This window comes from Emydura macquarii, unplaced genomic scaffold (genome assembly GCF_026122565.2).
Source record: "Emydura macquarii macquarii isolate MOO-44397 ecotype Brisbane River unplaced genomic scaffold, CSIRO-AGI_Emac_v2 contig_2308, whole genome shotgun sequence".
Lineage (NCBI taxonomy): Eukaryota > Metazoa > Chordata > Testudines > Chelidae > Emydura > Emydura macquarii.
In genome coordinates this window covers 3,816,341-3,840,374 of record NW_027132445.1, presented here as the reverse complement: position 1 = coordinate 3,840,374, position 24,034 = coordinate 3,816,341, and the positions used below count along the sequence as shown (strand labels likewise).

General features: G+C 40.0%; 2 protein-coding genes across 5 annotated transcripts in view; both read right to left on the bottom strand.

Annotated features, from left to right (window-relative positions):
• The window catches only part of AGPAT4 (1-acylglycerol-3-phosphate O-acyltransferase 4), a 129,034-nt gene extending 122,041 nt beyond the window's left edge, over nt 1-6,993 (bottom strand). The window contains exon 1 of the mRNA XM_067560812.1: nt 6,837-6,993. The gene's annotated coding sequence lies outside the window, so the exon portion shown is untranslated. The remainder of the gene's footprint in view (nt 1-6,836) is intronic.
• Nucleotides 6,994-13,165: 6,172 nt separating this feature from the next.
• Nucleotides 13,166-24,034, bottom strand: part of PRKN (parkin RBR E3 ubiquitin protein ligase) — a 1,182,603-nt gene continuing 1,171,734 nt past the window's right edge. For 2 of the 4 annotated variants that reach the window (XM_067560804.1, XM_067560805.1), the window contains 2 exons: nt 22,189-22,306; nt 13,167-16,976 (listed from right to left, as the gene is read on the bottom strand). In XM_067560804.1, coding sequence (XP_067416905.1) covers nt 16,867-16,976; nt 22,189-22,306 — 228 coding nt within the window. In that variant the 3' untranslated portion in view covers nt 13,167-16,866. Of the gene's footprint in view, nt 16,977-22,188; nt 22,307-24,034 lie in introns of all 4 variants that reach the window. The other 2 variants (XM_067560808.1, XM_067560809.1) reach the window with 2 other exon arrangements.

Genomic DNA, 24,034 nt, shown 5'->3' with positions numbered 1-24,034 from the left:
GATGTATAACCACCCCAACGCTCATCCTGATGGAGTGGCAGCTCTGTACCAGCCCCTTATGGACTTGTGACTTAAATGACACACTCTTATTCTAATAATACGAATAGCCCAGGGCCTGACTCTGCCCCATACTCTCATGCCGAGTAGTATCTTACTCTGCTGTTAGACAAACTGAAATTATTGGGAGCACTTGTGGAGAATGGCGCTATTCACTGCAAATGAGGGAGGCAGAATCAGGTTCTCAGTGATTTGCCAGAGTCTGTGGGTTCACACTTGATTCCAAAATCCCCACTGTTCTGGTTGGCCAACACAATGTAACATTTGTGGGCAATGCTGAGTCAGTTTCTCTTTACAAATATCAGTCATTGAATGAACTTGACATCGACCAAGCTCAAAAAAGATGAAAATGAATTGTCAAGTAAAGGAGATGCATAATAAAATCCAAAATATCTTTTACAAATATTGGTTTCCCATTAGCTTGTATGCTTTTTCTGCTCACATAAATCCTTAGATGTTGCCTATCTCAGTCACAATTCAAAGCATTCCCTGCTGGCAGAGACTGAAGTATGCAGAGGTAACCTGAACCAGTGGCACGGCGGAGAGAATGAGCCTGTCTTATCACCCTTGTTAATAATTTCCTGTGTGCTGCAATATAGAAACTGATAATGCCCCTATTTGTGCATACAGAGTCAGTATATTGCCCTTTAGATAGGGTAACTATGGTTATTATTAGTGAAAGTTATATATTACTGCTGGAGTAAACAGTGATTGATAGTTAAAGCTGCCTAAGCTTTTTTCCATTATAACTCGTCTATTTTCAGTGGCTTCTAATTCTACAAAACTTTCACCTTTCAAGCTGAAATTTTCTTCTTCTGCTCTCTGCCCAAGAGAGAATTTTTGGGAGAAGTTTGAGCAAACATGGCTCAGTCATTTTTTAGTAAAGGAGGAGAGTTATTTTTTAAAATCCCCACACTTTTGCCATTTAAAAAAATAATCTTTATAAAATATTTGAGAGTTCTGGCTCCTCAGTTTGTGGCAAAAAGCTGATGTTTGACAGATATGTGCCCCAATCCTGCAATAAGCTCTGCCTGGGCAGATCCTTGTTAAGATTTGTTCAAAACCACAAAGGGAGTTGGCATTGGGGCTGGGTTTAGAATTTAAGAGTGCCTGGTTCCCCGTTTCATGATTTAGCCCATACTCCTCAGGTTGTCATTAAAGACTGCCTGTTGCCCCATGATCTTTTATAAAAGAATCATGGCTAAGGCCCTGATTCTGCACTGTGAATTATTCAGTGTGGATCCATCTGTGTGCAGCAGCAACACAGGTTGCAATGCAGAATTAGGGTAGTCACAATTCACTATTATGAACTAAAAGTGTTTGTAACTAAGCCACTGCCTGGATAAAATATTACATATGTTTTTGTTTAGATTTGATTTGTTTTGTTATTATTTCTCTATTTGCTTCCCCCCCGGAAATAAAAAAACTGAAAGGAGTTGCAAAGGATCTTTGCTTAAATGAAAAGGCTTAAAATTATGTTTGCTTTGGGAGCATGGAAGTCTTCTGATCTCTAGAAACATTAAATCAGATCTTGGTGGAATGCTCTCTGACAAGCCTTTGCTCTCTGCAAAGAGGATGCCTGAAATCCACTTACCTGATGATGCTGACATTTGCTGCTGGGTATTTCACTAAACAATTTGCTAAAATGTTATGTGTGTTTGAAATGAGCGTTAAATATTCTCTGTCTGCCAATATGCAGTGCTTTACTATTATTGTGTCTTATGAAGAAGTCCCATAGAAAATGATTACTTTTCTGTAGATTTTGTGAACCCTCCTATAGAATAAAATTGAGAATTATATCTCTGCTATAGAATTGTATATGTAAAAAAGTCAATCTTTTAAGTTGTATTGTGTTTTTAGAATAATTTCTACAGCACCCGATCACATTTATATGACCCACTCAATTAAATTCCTATTAGAGTCTAGAGGACTTTTCCATAAGGGGTAATTTAAACCGTTCCTTTCAAAAATAATTATGGGTAAAATTTTAAAAGGAGCCCAAGTACTTTAGGAGCCTACGTCCCATTTTCAAAAGGGGCTTAGGCACCTAAGTCCCACTGACTTTCAATTATACTGAAACCCAGTCATTTTTGAAAATTGGAGTTAGGCTCCTAAGTCACCTAGGCCTTTTTGAAAGTTTTACCTTAGATGTATTTCTCTCTCTAGGTTTTTATACCATGCCAATCACCAACGTATGTGAGTGCATTAAAAACGAATAAAAGAATACTTTTTTACAAAGTTTAACTGTGTGAAACTATATCAGTCAACTTGACTGAGCAATCAGCACTACTGCAAATTTTGGAACTTATTTATAAACAGACATTCTCATCTCCTGTGGGGCCACAACTTGGGACTTGCCTGGCATGTGGAAGCCCCAGGATCAAGGGGCCAGAGAATTGACTGAAAACCACCTTCCCCCCCCCAAGCTGTGCAAAGTGCAGAAGGCTGATGCCTTAATCGGACTCTCATCAGGCCATTTCAATAATCACAATTTTAAATATAGTGGCTTGTGACTTAAATGTCTACCCAAGTGACCAGTCAATATCTGGGTGTCTTATACAGGCTGTTTTTAGATAGTGGCTGAATAGAGTACATCTTGAGGATATCCTGAAATGGTTGCTTAAGTTAGGGGATTGCTTAATGGAGAGGACCGTTAGTGCAGATTTCATTGCACATGAATTTTAAATAAAGTAACGTTAGGCCTAATTCTGCCCTCAGCTCAGTGAAGTCAAATGTTGTTATATCTGCGAATCGCACGACAGAACTGGGCTCTGGATGTTTATTTTCACTTTATCCTTCCACAGATATTGGTGCAGATTTGGCCTCATTTCCATTTTATATGAGAAATAAAAACTGAATTGTTAACAGTTTAACGCTCCATTTTGTTCATTATTTAAAAAATAAAATAGGAAGCTGATCAGCCTGCCCAGCTGCATCTCTTTTGCTTCATGCCATGTTTCAATATCATTTGGCCCAAGAACCCTTGCTCCTCTTTCCTAGTGGAGCTGATCTTTAGTGCAGATTTTAATGTACTGTCGCACCTATCCGTGTAGCATCTATGTGCTGAACACATCATTTATTATCCACAGAGCACTGCCCATAGCAAATTCTGGTTTTTGCCTGCCACTGTATCGAGAGCTTTTCTAGGCTTCCCTCCCACACCTTCATGACAGTGTTTCTTTGCCTTGTGCTATTATTAGAAGGTTGCAGGAGGACATCTGCAGCAAGTTACTTCTGATGAGTGTGAAACTCGCTTCTACCAGAACAGTATAGTAGATTCCAAGGCCAGAAGAGATCATAGTGATCATCTAGTCTCGCCTTCTGTACAGCACAGGACATAGAACTCCTCCAAAATAATTCCTAGAACATATCTTTTAAAAACACATCCAAACTGGATTTAAAAAACATCAGTGATGGAGAATCCATCACCACCCATGGTAAATCGTTCCAATGGTTAATTTCTCTCAGTGTTAAAAATTTACTCCTTATTTCCAGCCTGAATTTGTCTGGCTTCAACTTTCAGCCATTGGATTGTGTTACACCTTTCTCTGCTAGATTGAAGACTCATTATTAAATATTTGTTCCCCATATAGATACTTGTATCAATTCAGTCAATTTCTGCCTGGCCACAACACTGCTGGCCTCTTCTTGCAGGAGGAAGTCTTACCAAGTTTTCTGGTGTACGTACCTAGCAAAAGTGACCACGCATCAGTAGTCCAGGCAGCCTTCTTGTGCCAAGGTCTTCTGACAGTTCAGGCTTAAGCCTTCTTAATAAATATAGAGGTCAAGTAAACATTTCACAACTTGCCAAAAGGCATGGGGATGGGAGGTGGGGGTGCGGAGGGCTCCTGCATAATTCAGCCGAAATAGAATTCAGCTTGGGTTTTGGAGGTGAGATTATTTTAGTGTGACAAAGACAAGCAGAAACTTCTGGCAGATTCTGCATAAAACAACATTGACACTTTTGCACTTATGTTCCCCTGAGATCTCAATGCACTTTAGAAAGGTGGGTAAGTTATATTATCTGGTAGGACCAGAAGCAGCCAAAACAGGGACTCAGCAAGAGGAGTCAAAATCAGGCCCAGCCAGGACTACCCCTTCCCTGGAACCAGAAGTGTGTAGTGGACACCCCACCACTATTTTGGGAGCACTAGGGCCTCACTTCCCCTGCCCTACATCATACAGCCTTGGGCAAGAACTGCAGAGAGCAGCCAGCCTGAGATTCCATTTGCTAAGAGCAGATGGAGCCAAAGCTGGGAGCTCTGGACATTCCAGTCAAAACTGGAGAAAGTTCTGACTTTCTCTGCCCTGTGCTGCTGGACGGTAAATTCCAACCCTCCACCCTCAGCCTTTCCACCTCAGCTTCACTCCACACCTGCTCCTCTGATCCTCTCCTGCCCTCTTCACCCCATTTCCCTTCCCTAGCCATCTACGTTCAGACCCAGGCTTTGGGTGGACCTGAGAGCCCAAGCTGCCACTCGACCCACAACATCCACACTGCTATTTTTAGTCTTGCAGTAGGCCCCCAAGCCCAGGGATGGAAGGCGAGGATGTATTACCTTTCCTCACTGAAAGAGACAAGGGGAGAGATTCCAGGAGCTGTGGCCCATGGTGGCAGAGGAACTGCTTTTTGTTTTGATATTTTTCACAAATTGTATGTTAAAGAATAGAACTGTGCCCCAAAAGAGACATGGGCATGGCAATGAGGCCTTCCTGTTCTGTGGAAACGTGCTAGCAGCCCTCCCAATGGGGATCAGCGATGCCAGCGAAAGCATTTCTTTGCTGGTATTAGCTGCATCTACAGTAGGGCAGTTTATCATGACAAACCTTTTCTAATATAGAGCTGGCTTTAATATTTTATCTAAAAAAAGCTACTGCAACGTTTACACAAAGGAGAACCAGAATGAAACACCACCACTTGATTTGATCCATATGCATCGTAAATGTCATCTCTTTTCTCTGGGGGACATGATATTTAGACACGGCTATTATAGCGGAAAAGGTCTTTCCATAAAAAGGCTTATTGCTGATCCTGTTTTAAAAGCTATATTTGCTTTCCATAAAATCCCTCTACCTGAATCACTCACAGCAGCTTTGATCTCCGTACTTGTGAAATATTATAAAGACCCCAATGATTGCAGCTTATGCATACCCTTATCAGTGCTAAATGAATCCTGACACTAACATTTTGGCAAAGATTAAGATTTAGATTTAGTTAGGTCATTGCTAGAATGTACCAATTCAGATCAAAATAGATTCATCCCTGATCAATCAAGTAATTTTAATGTATATACCACAGTCTTCTTGTCTTTGGACAGCAAATTAAGTCTATTACTTATTGCAGCAGTGAACGCAGCAAGAATTTTGATGTGGGTGACTGGACTGTCTTTTGTCAACAATCCATCTTATGAACTTTGGATATAATTTTGTTCTCCAGATTCATTTACCATATCATGATCTCCTTGTCTTTGGAAGAAAATAGTACAGAGTTCTTCCTGATTTGAATTAGTCTGGGATTCTAGACAAAAGCGACCTCAGTTGTATGCTCCTATTACTGGGACTTTTACTTCTGTTCTATATAATAATCTTTTTGGGATTCAGTATAAAAGGTGTCTGAATTCTATTTCTTTTTGTCTACTGCTGTTTTAAATATGAAAAATATACAGAACTATCCCAAATTCTTCACTCATCACTTAAACTAAAGGGGATAAGGACTTCAGAGTATGGGGCACAGCTTTTAACCATGAAGACAATACAAACCGGTACCAAGAGAGAACAGGTAGAAAGAGTACACAATGTCAGTTGTCTGTAAATTAGGAAGTCTTTCAATGATGCACTCATGTTAGTCAATGGTATGTCATATTTTATACTAAAATGAGAGAGGGAAAGGATGGTCGAGTAAGTGGTTAAAGCATCAAACTGAGATGCAGGAAATTAGGAGTTCCAGCTCTGCCAGAGACTGCCTGTGTAAAGCTAGGTGGGATTCTCAAAAATGCTCAAAATTGGCCCAACTCTGCTCCCACTGAAGTCAATGGTAAAATTCCCATCAATAGTAGCCAAGTTAGGTCACAATACTCAGTGCATTTGAAAATCCCATCCTTAACTTTATTTCACAGATAGGGAACGGAGGCACTGAGAGACTAGAAGTAGTTTGCTATTGTGGATTTCTCTGGCTCTCTGGTGACAAAAGCCTGAACATAAGATAGGTGATGTCCTACTGCATATTTTATGTGCTGGTGGAAAATCATTTCTCCATTATTATTTTTTTAGAAAGAGACTGAATGTAGTACAAAAATACAACCCCCAACCCCGAAATCAAAAGAGAAGAAATGTTAATAATAATAAAATAACTTATGACCCCAGAAAGAGTGATGAAAGGAAATCCATGCCTCACACTGTAATGGGAAAGGAGGAGGATACAAAGGACCCCACAATCCCAGAGGATAGTCACATTTAGCTATGCTCAGGAGTAGGGAGGGAAGGTAGTAGGAAAAAAGCAGCAGAGAGAAGGCAATGAGAGATCTGGTTGCATGGTGGGCTGTGAAGACTCAGCAGCACCACCAACAGTATAGCACTTACCTAAAGACAAGACCAGCCAGATTAAGTCAAAGCCATGTGGCTAAAGGAAAGAGGTGAGGGGTCTAAATTGCAAAGCCATTTCCTCTCTGGAAGCTGAGGGCCTGCAAGATTGTGCTTTCCTTTGTCTTGATGGTGTCTGAGGAATATCTCTGAAGATACTCTATCAACTGCGAGTTGTTTCTTCTTAACTTTCTATTTACCTAGATCTTTCCTATCTTCTTCTTTCTGTCCTCTTGTAATTTTCCTCTTCCTCCTTCCCCACAGCTTAGGTTCTAAAGGAAAATTAAGAGCAGAAGTCATTAAGCTGAGAAGAGAGCTTTATGCTCCCAGGATAGGAGACAAAGAATACAGAAGGGCCATAGTGTCATCCCTTATACATCCTCTCGCATTTTTTATTTGCTTCCTTACAAATAGTGCTGTAATGCAGTGGCTTTGTACACAATGCAGATTGTGCCAAAAAGCACCGGCTTTGAGTATGTGATTTTGCTCCCTAGAGGCTGGCCCACAAAATAGAGGGGAAAAGACTTATTACTGCCAAAAGGAAAGGGCCAAATTATTATATTTAGCTACGGGCTCAAGAAGAGCAGCTGTGAAATTGCTTCATCTTCTGGGTAGCCCAAGGAGGGTGTTAAAGGGTGGCCACTTCCCAGGCACCTGTTCATGGCCTGCAGTGGTTCTGCAGCAACCTACCTCAGTTTCCCTCTCTCCTAAGGCTCCTCAAAAACTCATGAGTATGTATCATTTTAAAACATTTCCCTTCTGGAGAGGGACCCAGTTTATTTAGTCCATACGTACCTCACCCAGTTGGCCACTCATTCTATGGTTCATGATTCCAACAATTCTGTCTCCTTAAATCAGGAGCCCCAAGCTCTCCTTCCCAGTGCTAAGTTCAGTTCAATCTCTCTCTTTCCTTGGACTAGGAGTCCGCAGCCCTCCTTCCTAGAGCTGCATTATAATCCAAAAAGTCCCCTTACTCCCTGCAGAAATCACCTACAACTGCCTCCTCAATCCAGCTACACTTTCCCCCTCTCATTTCTTTTTCCTCTCTGGCTCTTCAGAGAAAGCAGCTGCCCTCAGTCAGATCGGGTGGCCCTGACCAGTTTCCTCTTAAAGGGCTAATTCACCCTGTGACAGAGGAATTATATCTGAAAGAGACACAATCTATTCTTGAGTAGCCCAGTGAGCAAGGGGACCATACAGGATGCTGCAGGCTTTAATATGATCTTTCTGAGGGGACCAGCCCACCTTATGGGCTGTTGAAGTGTTGGTGAGTGGCATGGAATTATCACCTCTCTTAACCCTTAGGGGGCCCTCTGCTCCCAAAGCTGTGCTTCCCAAGGCTCATGCTTCCCCCAGGCTCTGTTCATCTGCACAAGGGCCCTCACAAACTGGCCCTTAAAGAGAAGTCCATTAACTCAAGTGGCAGAAGCCTCTGTTTCTGAAGGAGTATGATTCTGGCAAGGCTAACTAGATTTGCACAGAAACTGATTTTTGTTTTGAGAAATCATCTTATTCTGTCTAGTCTAGTGGGTGATTTTACAGCAGGATCTTCAAGGCTCACAAAGCATTGTGTGGCTCACATGGGGGTGGAGAGGAATTAAGGATTCTACAATACAGAAGAGTGACAGGAAGAATTAAAAAAAAAAATCAAATCTTTCCAAAACGCTCCAGAAAAATTAAATGAAAGCAAAAGGGGGAGAGAAAAAAGGCAAACTGTGATGAGATAAACAAAGAATAGGCTTAAATATCCAAAAGAAAGGTGCCTGAGAATATATAGGTGATAACATATGATCATTTCACAGCTATCAAAATGCATTTTAGTTTAAGTGCTTTATAAAATATTGAAGTACAGACACAAGTTACCTTTGAAGCTGGGAGCCCAGAGTGTGATTTCTTTTTTACATGCTGCATTACACCAACTCATAACAAGATGATGTTGTTGCCATAGAAAACAACGCCAACTGGAAGAGATGATAACTTATAACAGATCTCAGTAGCATTCACTCTCAAAAACACGGAAAATAAAACACTACCATCAAATATCCAGTGAAGGGAATGCTAACTTAATTTTACAATTCTACAGTCTTGGGATTTCAGAACTATTTAAATATGATCCCTCACTTCTGTTGAGTCAAATGGACAAATTTATACCTACTGCATATGGGTTCCACTCCACTAGCCTCTAAATAATGCACAGTTTTAGATTGGAGATATGAAAACATGGATGCTCTTACCATATCTCCACCTAAGAACCTAAACTGTACTCACAACTCGGTAGTTCTCTCTTTCCGAGCAGAGACAAATAAAAAAACCACATCACTATTGATGAGACATGGAATCCTTGATTTTTAAAGAAAACAAAATTATTTGGTTTTTCTCAACTTTGTATGCCTAAGTGGAGAGGCTTTAAAGGGACCTGATTTTCATGAGTGCTGAATGTCCACCCTCTGAAAATCAGGCCATTTTAAGGTCCCTAAATTTGGGTACCAAAAAAAAAAAATAGGTTGGAAATTTTTTTTGAAAACTGGAAAATAATTGTATTATCCATCTTCCCCAGCCCCATTTGTGCTGGGGAACTATCTATCTTCTAGCAAATTAGCTGACAGCACTAGTAAAAGCAAACTTGCATACATATATACAGAAAGGCAGAGTGGGAGTTGATGGACAAACATGTGAAGGAAAGGGAGGCACTTTCTCCTAAATTTACACAGAGATAGAACATATTGGCTTTCAGACTGAAAAGAAATAAAACACACATGGTATGCAATACAATAGAATCTGTAATATTTGCGTCCTATATGTAAACACAGCATGTCTAGTGGCCTGATCAGCACCCTGGGCATGAAGAGACATTGGTTCTGTTCCTGGCTTTAACAGTGACTCGTGTGTCCCTAGGTAAGGCACAAAGAATCTGATACTGCAAACATACATTTGGGACACTCAATGTCAGTGGTAACTCTATGCAGAGGGTCCTTAATTTCTCAGTGCCTCAGTTTCCCATATGCAAAATGAGAATTATACTTTACCCAATTTGGTAAAATGCTTTGAGATCTTTGCATAAAAGACTGTAAACATGATGTGTTGTCTTCATATGATTTTGCACTTTCCATGGTACCAAAATGCACATATGAAAGGAGTCTTAAGTCTTCTGTCTGGAGAAATTGTGATTACTTGTGAAAGTGAATAGTTCCAGTGTTTTCCCATGGTTCCATTAAATAAGTATTTCCATTATGACTGCAACATTGTTCTAAAGTACAATATATTGGATTAGATTTACAGTTAGTTCAAAATGGAATTATTTGTTTTGCAGTTTGTAACATAGGCAGCCTTACTTATAAACACAATTTTAGTCAAAATCATAGCATCCAAATTATTATTTATGCTAAAGTATGAGATATGTTTGTCCTTAGGGAGAATAGCTTTTGGATTCTTAATCTACCAAGTATTCAGATTTCATTGCTAATCAACTGGAATTAAGTATTAGAGATTTTCTTTGTTGTTAAAGGGTTGAATGATTACAGTGGTAATTATTATTGAATATTTCATTATCCATCCTGTATATAATCCATTTAATATAAACTAAACTGTATCCCGATTGCAGTACAAGAGCAAGTCTCTGTTGTTTTAATTTGAAAGATGAAGAGTTGAAAAAAGAATTCAATTTTATAAAACAAACTAGTAGTTAAAAAAGATAGAGAACATATAGTTCTTTCCTTCGTTTATGTCAGTATGATACTCAGCTGTCATTTTTAGACACATAAAATATTAGGGACAGCTTGTGATACTTCCAACCAGACTCATTTTTTAAATTACATTTTTATGAGAATGTAGTGCTTGTGAAGAGTATAGAACAGATAGCGATGGAGACAAACTGTGCATAGGAAATAGCAGTGCGTGATTGCCAAGACTATCAATTCTGTCCTCACATTGTAGAAGCCAGTGAGTCTTTTCATTAATTTTAATTTGCTTTGTATTGGATCCGATGTCTTGATTTGAAACATTATGTTAGAATTAAGGAGCTCTATTAGCCTGATCCAAAGCACATTGAAGCAATGGAAAGACTCTTATTGGCTTCTGTTTATTTGAGTCAGGCTTTGTGCCATTACCACGGGCATAGAAAGGGTAGTTTCTCCATTCATTGGTATGGTAATTTCTGGGGGAAAGAGAGCAACATAGCAGGCCTGATTCAATGACCTTATTTACATGGGTATAATCCAGAGTAATGTCACTGAAACCCATAGAGTTATACAAACATCAGTGAGATCAGGATCAAGTGCTTGTACCATCAGTTCAGTGGAGTTGTACAGTATATACTATATGTTCATATAAGATTATATAATTAATTATCATTTCCCATAGTACATCTTAAAGTAATGTATGGGTTAGGAAGTCTGAGATAGATAGATGTTAAAAATCACTGTTGTTATGAGCAAATCTAAAAAAACCCTCAAAGACACAATAATCCACTCTACTTCCTTTCAATGGTGTCAGGTTTGAAGAGTAATTAGTCTAAAATAAGATGAGTGATTGCAGTGTTAATCCAAATTGAACATCTGTTCACTGAAAATATATTAGTAATGAATTGTAGTTTTAATATTTTCCTAAAAAATGCACATAATATGTAAATCATTTTTGCCCAAACACTTAAGTTGATTTCCAAATACTTTAAAATATTGGAAGGGTGAGAAGGTCAGTGAGTTAGAATAATATTGAAAATGAATAACAAAAAACATAACAATATTTAGCAGATATATATAGAGATTGTTATCTGTGGATTTAAAGAACACTTTACTAAAGGGGGTAATATAATTATCCCCATCTTACACATGGGAAAACTGAGGTGTAGAGAGTGGTGGGTCACATAGTAGGTCAGGAACACAAGGGTTAACGGTGTCCCTTTATAGCTGGGTTTTCTAAACTTTTGAAAGCTGAATCCACTTCAGGGAAATTAAATTACTTCTGCTCCCCCACCTCCTTCAGATAATTCTTAGTGCCTTCCTCCATTATAGGAAATGTTAATATTGATCTATACATTATGACACTTTCTCTCATGCTTTAATCAGCAATGAAATAGTCAACACTGCTCACATTTAAAGTATCCCTGCTGGAATCTGAGTTAGCATCCACTGAAATTAATGGAAAAGTTCTCACCTCAGAGCTATTTTTCCAGGCACTCTGCAAATTCAGGCAGTTTCTCAGCAACAGTTGAACTGACATCTTGTTTTGAAGATTTTCTTTGCAAGCGTAACAGATAGAAACTTACTTTACTTACTATTGGGGGTATAACCCACACTTCAGGAAACACTGCTGTATAGAATAGTCTGTTTTACCAAAAGCCTGTAGATTTAAAGATGAGATTTTCTGGGTAACCTACCTGAGGTTTGCTATTTCAGTCCTGACAATCAAGATGGTTCATATAAACAATGTAGAGTCAAAATGCCATAGAGTCAAGAAGGCTCATATAAATACTGTCTCACTTGCAACACAGACTCCAGAAGAGAAAATGGCCTGAAAGCCTTCTGATCGAAGCAATGGTTTTGTTCCCAATTGCCAGAGCAACAAAAAAGTCACTTCTTTCCAAAGTACAAAAGAGAGGCTGGGAAAGATCACCCTTTGAATGAATCAGACGCCAGGTACTGTCCCCCCTTCCAAGTACAGGGAGTAAAAGGCTGAGGAGAAGAGGCATTGAAGTTTGGGGAGTTTCAAGGGGAAAAAGTGTGCCCAGCCAAAGCTCTTGTCCTCGGCAAAATCCCAAACCTGCTGCTAACACAAGGGACCTAAGACTATGTGCATTGCCTGTAAGGACTTCATGGAAAATGCCAGGGCAGAGACCAAGAGCGAAGAGACACTTAACAGGACAGAGAGACTGCCTGAATCAGCCGTCCTCAAAACACCTGTTCCAGACTCCATCCAGGGGCAAGGAAACAGTGATCTGGAGAACCTAGAATCACAGCAATGTAGGGCTGGAAGGCATGGGTGGCGTGTATAAGAGGCTTGGCCATGCAGGGGACAAATGCCGGATGCGAGTCACCTCTTTTTGGAGGCGTGCTGCTGGATTGCCATCTTTGTACCCTAGGAGCAGGAGTGCTGGAAGCTCCCTAGAAGTGTGTGTGGGCCACCAGCATCCAGAGTGTGTCCCCCGCCCCCTCTCCATGAGATCCTGCTCCTGCTTAGTTTCTTTCCCCAAGGCCCTGCCCACTGTGGACTCCTCTCCATTCCCTCCCTCCATCGCCCTCCCTTAAGGCAGGAAAAATGTTGGAGGGCATAGCCTCCCCAAATGAAAGACTCATGCACTGCCTATGCTGGAAAGGAACTCAAGAGGGCATCTAGTTCAGCCCCCTGCACTGAGCTAGGATACTTAGACTATCTCTGACAGGTGTTTATCTAGCCTGTTCTTAAAAACCTCCAATGACAACAGCTTTAGAGTAGGTCCCACGGCCTAACCCTTACAAAGGGACTGTGGTTCCTGAGAGATTCCCATCTTATTGCTGCTTTGTGCACCTCTCCTCCTACCCCATCACTACAGCCCCTTACATACGGCAACAGGACCACACAGTCTATGAGCTGGACAACATTTAAGCATTTCAGACTGAAGTTTTTACCACTGAGTAAACAGCATTCTTAGCTAAACCATGCACGTTAAGAGTTTGATTTTTAATGTATCTCCTTTTTAGTTTAAATTCGGGATGGACTTTCCACCTTCTATGTTCTACTGTTAGTAAAATATTAATTGTATTATATTTAAATAAAATGGAAGGAAATCATTGCCAAGAACACTTTAATGACTCACTCTGTGATATGTTTAATATTCTGTTAAATTGTACATCTATTTCCAAATGTAATATGAGAATAACATAGTTTGCATACATTCAGGAGGATGTTTTTTCCCAAGAACTGTGAGACTCACATTGCTTTTGATTTTTTTCGATACAGTAAATCATTTTCCACACAAAAGAACAAATCCCTGGAAAATATACTGTGCTCTATTCTCATTTATATTACTTCACTGTTCTGGTAATGTAAAAGAGCCTTCAACACACTTTGCATCCCCTTTACACTACCACAAGAGTGAAAAAGTCCTTGAGTAAATGAGTACCAGGCTATCTACAATAATGAAAACTCAGTGAAGTTACCCTGCAAATATACTTTTGTAGAGCTGGGACAAAGGTTTATAAAAAAAAGTTGAGAATGCCTGAGCAAGTTCTGTTTGAATCTAAAGAACCCAATCATCATTCACTCTGCTTTGGCAGACTCAGTCTTGCTGCTGTCACACCTGCTCCATCAGAACTTGCCCTCAGACATCATTCCTAGTGCCTAGAGCCTCCAAAACCTAAGATGGATAGGTAGATTCTCAGAGTGCAAGAAAGTCCCATCCAAAAACCAAAACCAAAACCCACCCTACAATCCAGAACCTAAAATGAGAGTCAGAGTAACTCATCTTTCCTCAATCAAAGACCCACTCCTGCCATCTGCACTCCATCCCCACAGTGCAGGACTTTCTGGGTTGGTACTGCAATGTAATGAGGTCCATCTTATAACACTGCATCAAGACTTTGAGAGAGTCAGGGGTCAGACTAAAGTTCAGATTTGCTAAACTTCCTTTGGCTTCACTCCCTCCTATGATTCTGCAAAATGTCAGACAATATCTATAAACAGAATTTGTGTAAAACAGTTTTTATTTAGGACCACATACTGCCAACCTCACCTAGAGTATTACCTTATTCAGTGAGTATTCCTACTGCTTCAGTGGGGCTACTCGCAGAGTAAGGTATTATTCAATGTGAGTAAGAGGGCAGAGTCTGGCTCTTAGAGATTCAGCAACCGATTTAACATGGCATAGATTTAGCCCCTGGTCTACACTACAAATCCATAACCCCGAGCAATGTAGTTATACTGACCTAAACCCCAGTGTAGACAGTGCTACATTGATGGGAGGGCTTCTCTCGTCGACATAGTTACTGCCTCTCAGGGAAAAGCTCTCCCGTCAGCCTAGATAGCGTCTTCACCAAGTGCTGCAGCTGCACCGCTGCAGCGCTGTAAGTATAGACAAGCCCTTAGAAGGTACATGTGTAATTAACGTCATTGCATCTTACTCTCAACTTCGATACTTTTTTTTAAACCAGTGTTCCTTTGCATGGAGGCCAATCACAAAGGGCCTAACCTGGCTCAGATCTGCAAGTGAGGAAGGCCAGCAGAATTTGATCCCTGGAGCCTACTTCTGCAGGTGCGATGTGTGCATACAGCTTACTGATTTCAATGAGGGTTTTCTTGTGGGGAACAGTTACAGAGACAGTCCTTGAAAACAAATCATGCTGGGCAAATCCTGAATTCCTTTCTTTAATCCTCTTTCCTTCCCTGATTATATCATGGACAAATATTCATAACCCCAAACCTCTGACAGATCTGTTTCTAGAAGAGATATTTCCAATCTCATTATTTAGAACCTTCTTTTACCTGAACCCCAAAAAGATATATAGAGGCTGATCCAAAGCCCATTGACTTCAATGGGATTTGAATCAGGGCCATAAATTGCATATTTCTACACATTATAATTGAGACATTAACCCTTGAGGGATAGTGCTATCTCAGTGAAACTTATTTGCTGTAAAGTGAGTTTTCTTTCCTCTGTAAGAAATATGTTAAACAAATGTGGGAAAGAGAATTGAGCCTCAGCTTGATCCAAATATTCATTGCTATAAAATGTAGTGATTACTTCCCAAGTCACATAACGTAAAAATAAAAATTACTGTTGCTGGATGCAGTGTGATTATCACTTGTGAGTTGATAACAGGCCATGTAAATTACAAAATATACCTCAGTGCATGAAATCAAATAATGGAATATGGATCTTAACAATAAAATACCCCCAATAATATGATACATTTTGAATGTGCTATGTTGCATTACACAACTGCAATCCATACTTTAATGCATCCAGTTCCATGTACATTTGGGCTGTCCAGAGACCTGGAGAACAATGGAGCTTAATTAACCCTTTGCTCTCTTTTCTGAAACATTCTCCCCTCCTCTTCCCTTTCCTCACACTTTCTTCTCCTCTGTGCCTTTTCTCTCTTTCTATTCTCTACATTTACTCAGTTTTATTAGCCTCACTTCTCCCTTTCTCCTGCCTCTTCCCCATCATCTTTCTGTTCTCCCAAAATACTTTTTATGCTATGACCCCACAGAAATGATTGAATACTCTCATGTGTTTCCTCAAAATGATGATTAAGTAGGAACCCATGTTCTCTGGATCTACATGGATTGATAACAATAACATTTATTTTCAGGAGTTTATAATCCAGTCATAAAGAAAACAAACAAACAAAAAAACCACTCTTGATTCAGACTTGGAACATAAAGTTCTTAGCCTTGGAATTTATTTTCTTCTAATGAAGAAGTTCTGAATCAAATGGCCAGATTCTCAACTAGTATAAATCAATAATCTACACCAGGTGCAAAACTACAATAAGGAGCACAAAAGTTCACTCATTTCAACTGCTTTATTCTTCTTCTGTAATTTAACTGAGTTTAATTTTCCCCAGAAGTGAGTTGTGCAAATCCTTATATAGCCTATAACATGGGCTAAACCCTTTTAGTGCTTAAAAAAAACGCCCAAACAATTAAAAGCAGGTGAGATAATAAGGATGTTCAGATTTTGAGGTGTGGCAAATCCGTGGTGTACTGCTGTTAACATGCACTCACCAAAATGAATGCAGCTGCTTTGATTGTTTATGCAGTGAACACATTTTCAGAATTACACCCAAATCCTAATGCATCTCCACAGAACCATCACAGTGATAATAAGCCCCAAGAAAATTGTCATAGCTTCCCTCACCAGGGGAGGTGTAAAGAGCCAGAATTTTCCCCAAATTAGATTGTGCTGAGAAAGGGCAGTGGTCAGGACAACTCTGATCCAGTGCATACCACCATTTCTACTTTTGCCAGTGAGATTTATGGAGCCCTGATCATAACTGAAAGAACAGAAGAGTTGCTGGTGGTAACGTTGCCAGCCTTATGTACCAGGAGGGTGCCCTGGTGCAGGGAGCTGTAATTTACCCTTCCTGTGCCAGCACTATTGAGTCTAGCCATCTGAATTTCTCCTACCTTTGTGGTTTAAAACTCTTACGATTATCTGAATGCAATTTTTGGTGTGATTTGATATTCAAGGAAACAAATAAACAAACTGTAGGCCTGATTCTGAACTCCTTGATCCAGAAGCCAATAGGGCTATTAGTCAAACCAGTGGTCTCCCATGCAGGTCCTGTTCCACTCTAAGCCACAGTTCCAGCACCACTCAAATCTGCACTGAGGTTGAGGACATTTCATGTGCATGCATCCACCTGCAAAAAAGCAAAGACAATTGTCTTTGGCAAACAATTTAAGGAGAATGTGTATCAGCTTGTTAACCCAAAGTCACTGAAATTAATTTCTAAATATTAGATTATGCCCATTACACTCATCTATAGAGTAAGGGACGGTGCAGAACAGCCAAATCCCTTCCTGGAGCTCTCCAATATGTGTCACTATATCCCTTTACTGGATGTGATTTGCTCCTCTGTGCAAATCAGTCTTGTTCCATAGGTTGGAGGAGTAGGGACCGCAACTCTGCCTGACCCTTAAGGAGATTGTGCAAGGTGTGGGAAGGAAAGAAGGCTTTTTGTACCCTCCTCCTCAACTAATCATGCAAGGAACAAGTGAAATCTGATCCTTAGAGATAGCTCACCACTAGACTAGGAGCTGATAAGAGTCAACCAAAATTCAGTTCTCAACTGGAGTTTCGATTTAATAGCTGTGAAATCCAGATATACAGATTTTAGTAATGGACTGATATTTATTTCAAAGTGGCACTAGCAGATAAAGTTGAATGAGCCTTCTTTACATCTGGAGCATTCTTTTGATCATGTTGGTATGTTTCCTGTGTTTTTTGTTAAGTGCTTTGCGTTGCCCTGTACTTTGAGTAACTTAATCTCCATGCCCCTAGCTTCGATCCTGGGTTCTTTTTTAAATGGCTATACATAAAGTATAGCCAATGGTCTTTGGAGCAATGTACTTCAAATGGTAACTATGTCAACTATAAAATGACATCTGGTGTCTAACGCAAGCATAAATGTACAATATAAACAAATGCTGAAAATAAACGTCTTGACAATAAATTATGATCTTTTACAACACTGGAATTCTACATAGTTTAAACTCCAGATGCTCTTATAATCTCTCGTAAACAGAGAAGAATCAAAGACTATGCAAACTTTGATATTTAGATGCCTATGGTGTAGATAAGGTATATTACCCTTACTGATGTGGCATGTTTTAGGACAAATGGGATATTTAGGATATCCACAGAGATCTTGGCATTTCTATCCTTGTTTATATTTAACAGCAAAAATTTACTAGAATTATTCTTTCAGGACAACCTACATGTAACCACATTCACCTACGTGTAACGTACATGTAACCTATATTTAACAGCAAAAATTTACTAGAATTATTCTTTCAGGACAACCTACATGTAATCACATTCACAATCAGCTGCGAGTACAACTGGGCAAAGAATGAAAATTCTGTTTTGTGGAGGATTTCAAGATTGTAAATTTTGTTTTCAGTCCAATTCAAAATGAAACCCCAACATTTTGAAATTCTTTTTCAAAATGTTTTGCTCAAATAAAATCAAAACATTTCATGTTCAACTCAATTGTTTTAATAGCACAACAAAATTTAAAAATTTTGAAATGAAAAGTCAAAAGGGAAAAAATTTTTTTTGTTCTGATAATATCAAAATGGATCTAACTTATAGGTGGCAGCTTGGATTTTCTTCCTCCTCAAAAAAGAAATTTCAGAGACATTGATATGATTTCTCAGCACGTTTTTTATTTCAACCAAACTGCAATGGAAAACTGTTCTATTGAAGTTTTACTGGCCAGCTCTAATTGTGATGTTTCGGGTCCGTATATCCTGCGTGTGTGGATTTCCTGATTTCAGCACGCAGCTGTGTAAGTGGGTGTAGGTACTGTGGGGGAGGGATAAAAACTAAACAGAAATAACGGCCAAGATTTAAAGGGTAGACTAAAGTCTCATGACTCAGTTTAGATAAATTGTCTATCTGAAATCACTGCCATGGAAAGAAAAAAGACAGCTCAAGTGAAGACAAGTAAGAGTTGACAGAGCCTAGAGGAACATACTTTATTTTGATTTTTTGCCAGTGTCTGATGATATTCTATTTATATTAGGGTTTCTTATCATGCCTGTCACTGTGGTATCTAAGAACTTCCAAAATACAGTATTTTAGACCTGTATAATGAGGTTCTTAATGGACTTCAGGGAGTCTTCTGGCCTTCCTCATTCTGAGTTATAGGAATCACTGCTTGGAGTGTGTGTATCCTAGGTGTGTGTTATATATAACGCTATAAATCATTCCAGTTATGGTGGGAAAGGCTTTATTAAATAGGAGGCTCTTACAGTACACCTTGAAGATGATCTGGCTCCACATTAGACTAATCTCCTCTGGAAGCTCATTCCATAGCAGAACCCCTTTGACTCAGAATGCTTTGTTTCCCAGCTCACATGCATTTGATTCTGTGCTTTACAAAGCTCATTGTCCCAGAGGACTGAGTCTGTCTTGACAGGTTGTGGACTGAACAAATTGAGCTGCATCTTGACCTGTTGATGTCTTTGAAGATAAAGACTAAGTCCTTGAACTGACAATGGAAGTGGAGTTGGAGCAAGGGAGGGATTTGCGCACAGGGATGATGTGTTCACAGCAGGTAGTCCTGCTGAGGAGGTATCAGATTTTTTTTGGGGGGGGAGAATTAGACAGACTATTCCATTTTTTAGGAAGATTGATAGGTTTGCTTCTCAGAGGGAGGCACTGATCATTTCTGTTAGCAGTGGACACTGTTGTTTGCTGGCTTTCTCAAGCCAGTAGGGAACGGATCTAATTTGTAGGAGTAAGTTGAATATTTCTCATTCATATAGTGTAGAGAAACTTAAAAAATGTCTTCATGCCAAACGGTTACATTTTCCAGCAAAGTGATCTGTAGTGGAACAAAATAAAGTGCAGAGCTCTGCTGAGATCTCACTTCATTTTTAAATATAAATTATTCCTTACATTGATACATGATATAAGAGAATGTGCTAAACAAGGCTGTACTGTGCAAAGATGCATTAGCAGCCTTTTGATTTTGTACTAAGAAAAACTCGACCAAAATATAAATCTGTATATCATGGGTAACATTACACATGGAACAATGGTTCGCAAGCAGCCAGCAAATACCAGCACAGAAGCTGGAACGTACTGTACCCATTATCAGAGAATGAAGCATGCACAGCACCTTTTATACTTCACGCCTCAGTTCCAACACATCTACGAATTCCTAACTTGCTACTAATGCTTGGAGATTTTGCATTCTGACACATCCCTTGACATGGGTCGGGTTACAAACAAGGGATAGTCTTGTCCTGTTTATAGCCATTTTGTGTATCAATTCTCTTTACAGTAATTCGCAGAAAAAAACTACAGTGTGGTCTATTCTCTTCTTGATCTGAGTGGTGTATGCAGGCACTGTCCATAACCATTAGTGGGAATAATACAAGTATGTTCTTCATGCATCTATTAGAGAAAAGAACATGATGTAAGATTTCCGTAGATTAAAATGGAGATTCTGTTGCACATAGTGGCCATGAGAAGGACATGACCTCAGCATTGCTCCCAATATGGCCAGGAGCTTTATGGTGATTATTTCTATCTTTTCTACTCCTATTCAAAACCTGTAGTTTCAAGACTAATTTTTAAGGCTCTAAATTATTAAATCATATCCTACCTTTTTGCCCTCTTCCTCCTACTGGCCCACTTGCTCACAACACTGCTCCAAGTCCTATCCCCTTCTCCCATTCTTGAGTTTGTATATTCATTCCTGCTGCTCTTTGTGCGTGGATAAGTCTCCATCTGGTCAAGTGCCCTATGCATTCCTTCTTCAAATCCACTTCTTCCTACTTTCTCACTAATAATCTCTTTACTCCTTTTTCTACCTGAAGCATTAGCTCCTTGGGGTTGGCAACATGTCTTACTCTGTGTTTGTAAAGCCGTGTGGGAATAACTGGTATCTTCCATTAGTAGCAGCGATAGTAATTAATATTCATATTGTTGCTCCTTTTTTGACCCAAGAGGCTAAGCAAAGTTCAGGGCCCTGGAGATGTTCTTGCTGGAAGTAGAAACTGATGGAGTCTGGTACTTTCTTTGATGCAATCTTGTTTATTTAAAAGAAATGTGTCTCTGAGTGCAGAAGTCACCAAGAACACAAAGAGACTTTTTTTAGCTTACAACCTCAAGCCTCTGTAGTCAAAACTAGACCCCAAAGTTCACACTCTAGCTTTTTCCAGGGTAACACTGTGCTTACTGGCCCTGCTGCTTGGCTTTCTTCCTTTTTATCTCTGTCTCTTTCTCTGTTTCTGTGTTCTGCCTACCTTCCTCCCTCCCCCCCGCAAAACAAACAAAGAAACAAGCATAAAACCTCAATAGTCAAGAAAAAGCCACTCAGCTACACAATCCAAAACTCCTGGATGGACTTTATCAGGCTTTGTTGTCGGTGTGACTCTGTCACAAGTCTGTCCATGGTAGAGTGCCCACATTAGGAGTTTTGTGGGGAGCACATGCGTGTGGGTCCAACTATTCCCATTCCAGCAGGTGCTGTGGAGGTGTGTCTTTCTAGTGGGCCAGCACTCAATCCTCCAGCTGAGACCTTTTGGCCCTTTCTTCTGCTCTCCGAGTCCCAGGTGAAACAACAAAACAGACCCTAGTCAGCAAACAAGTTTAAGTTGAAGAAAAAGAAAGGCAGCTCCCATCAGGAATGTGGCCTCTCTTACCTCACAGGGCCCTGGGAGTATCATAGTCCACAACAGAATTTACTGGGTCTTCAGTCACCATCTCAGTCTTTTTCCCGTTTCAGCTCAGGGGATCTGCATTCTGCTTCTACAAAGGCAGGGGCTCTGCAGGCTGCCAGCCTTCTCTTCAGGGTTGGAGAAGCTCAACAGCCTGTTTCCTTCCTTAACTATCTCACAATTATTTTGTTAAGTGAAGGGAGCGTTCCCACATCAATTTCAATGAGATTTTATATTAACCTACAAGAAGGTTTAGCCCAGCTCGTAACAATATGTGGTCATTTAGTTAGGTTGTGATAAGCGCCTCGGTGTAGTTTGTAATACAAACTCTACGAGGAAAGAACAGTAACTCGGGAGTAATTCACATTAATTTGATTTTGGGCAAGTCACTTAAGACTCTCTGAGCTTCATATTCCTTGTCTATAAAATAGATAATACCTGCCTACTTCACAAGAGTCCTGTGAGGCTTACTTAATGGTTTTAAAGCACTTTGTGACTCTGACATGGAAGGTGCTATTCTAAGTGATTCAGAAATCGTATTAGAGGGACGACTAGACTCTCTCTCTAGGCAAGTACAAAATCATACACATGGCTATACACACATTAGTAGATGTACTGTAAAATTAATTATAAAAAGGATGGCTACTGTGAGGGTTAGTTACTCTCCAATAAACTCACCATTTTTTTCTACTGGTACATGGCAACTAGGACATGGTTTGGTTGTTTTCTTGATTGTTTCTCTGGATGCCTCTTCCCATCGTGCTTGCATGGCTGCATGCTCATCAATCACATATGCCTGCAAAGAGAGAAGCAACTATGAGTACAATATAGCTAGGTTCCTCAGTAATCAGGGTCTGTAGCATAGTTGTGGCTATGTACTAGAGTGATACAGACAGAAAGGGCTGAAAATTTAATTAAACTGAAGTCTGCTGGAATCCTGCCCCGGCTGCCTCATAATTTAATCCATTTTGGAATGACAGATAAAAATATGAAGATGGTGGAAAACTGTTGTGTCATGTACAGTTGCAGGATGGAGATAGCTCAGTCCCTATGCAGGAAGCTGTTTGCCTCTGCTTTGCAAAATGAAGCATGTTCCTTTGTTTCTGAGTTCTAGATTTTATTCAAACAGATTATATTACCTAAGAAACATTTTGTATCGATTATGCTAATATCTTTCTCAATGTTATGAGGAACGGTGGCTGCTCTCTGAATGAGTAGTTAATACCTTGAGATCATGCAAAATGTCAATGGAATGAGAAGAGTGACTTTTATTGCTGCAGAATAATGTTTGAAGGGTCTTTTGTAACCTTAAGAAATTGCTTCATATTTTTACAGAACCCTGTGGGAGCGCTTCAGAGCATCTACAGTCAGGGGCTAGGAGCTGCCAGTGTACTGCAGATTACCCTAATGGAAGATCAGCTTGCTTTGAGATTCACTGGACAAGATGGGGCAGGGAAGAGAGTCGAGATGGTAACAAGATAGGTCTGAAAGAAACAGTACTTGGTAGAAGTAGAAGTGGAGGGGAGAAGCTAAGCAGCAGTTCTGCAGAAAAGGACCTGGGGGTAACAGTGGATAAAAAGCTGGATATGAGTCAGCAGTGTGCCCTGGTTGTCAAGAAGGCTAATAGCATATTGGGCTGCATTAGGAGGAGCATTGCCAGCAGGTCGCGGGAAGTGATTATTCCCCTCTATTCGGCATTGGTAAGGCCGCATTTAGAATATTGTGTCCAGTTTTGGGCCCCCCACTACAAAAAGGATGTGGACAAGTTGGAGAGAGTACAGCAGAGGGCAACCAAAATGATTAGGGGGCTGGAGCACAGGACTTATGAGGAGAGGCTAAGGAAACTGGGCTTATTTAGTCTGCAAAAGAGAAGAATGAGGGGGGATTTGATAGCGGCCTTTAACTACCTGAAAGGGGTTCCAGGGAGGATGGGGCTAGGCTGTTCTCGGTGGTGGCAGATGACAGAACAAGGAGCAACGGTCTCAAGTTGCAGTGGGGGAGGTCTAGGTTGGACATTAGGAAAAAGTTTTTCACTAGGAGGGTGGTGAAGCACTGAAATGGGTTACCTAGAGAGGTGGTGGATTCTCCATATTTAGAGGTTTTTAAGCTGAGGCTTGACAAAGCCCTGGCTGGGATGATATAGCTGAGTTTAGTCCTGCTTTGAGCAGGGGGTTGGATTAGATGACCTCCTGAGGTCCCTTCCAACTCTAATATTCTATGATTCTAAGTGGGGTTTTTGTTTCTGTTTTATATCATTAAAACTCCTCTGTGGCATTGCAGCCTTGTGTACTACAATACTATTGAGGGCTCCTGAAGACAATGTGAGTATATAATACTGTGAAATAGCCTGATAAAACACACAGTGCAGTTAACATTTCTGCTAGTCAGTGAGTATTTTTGCCTCCATACCCAATATCATTCTTACATACATTTGATTTGTCCATTATCATAAACTCTGATCTTTTAATTTCATTTTGTGTAATCAGACTGAGCCAAAAGAGAGAGAATATAAAGAATACTGCAA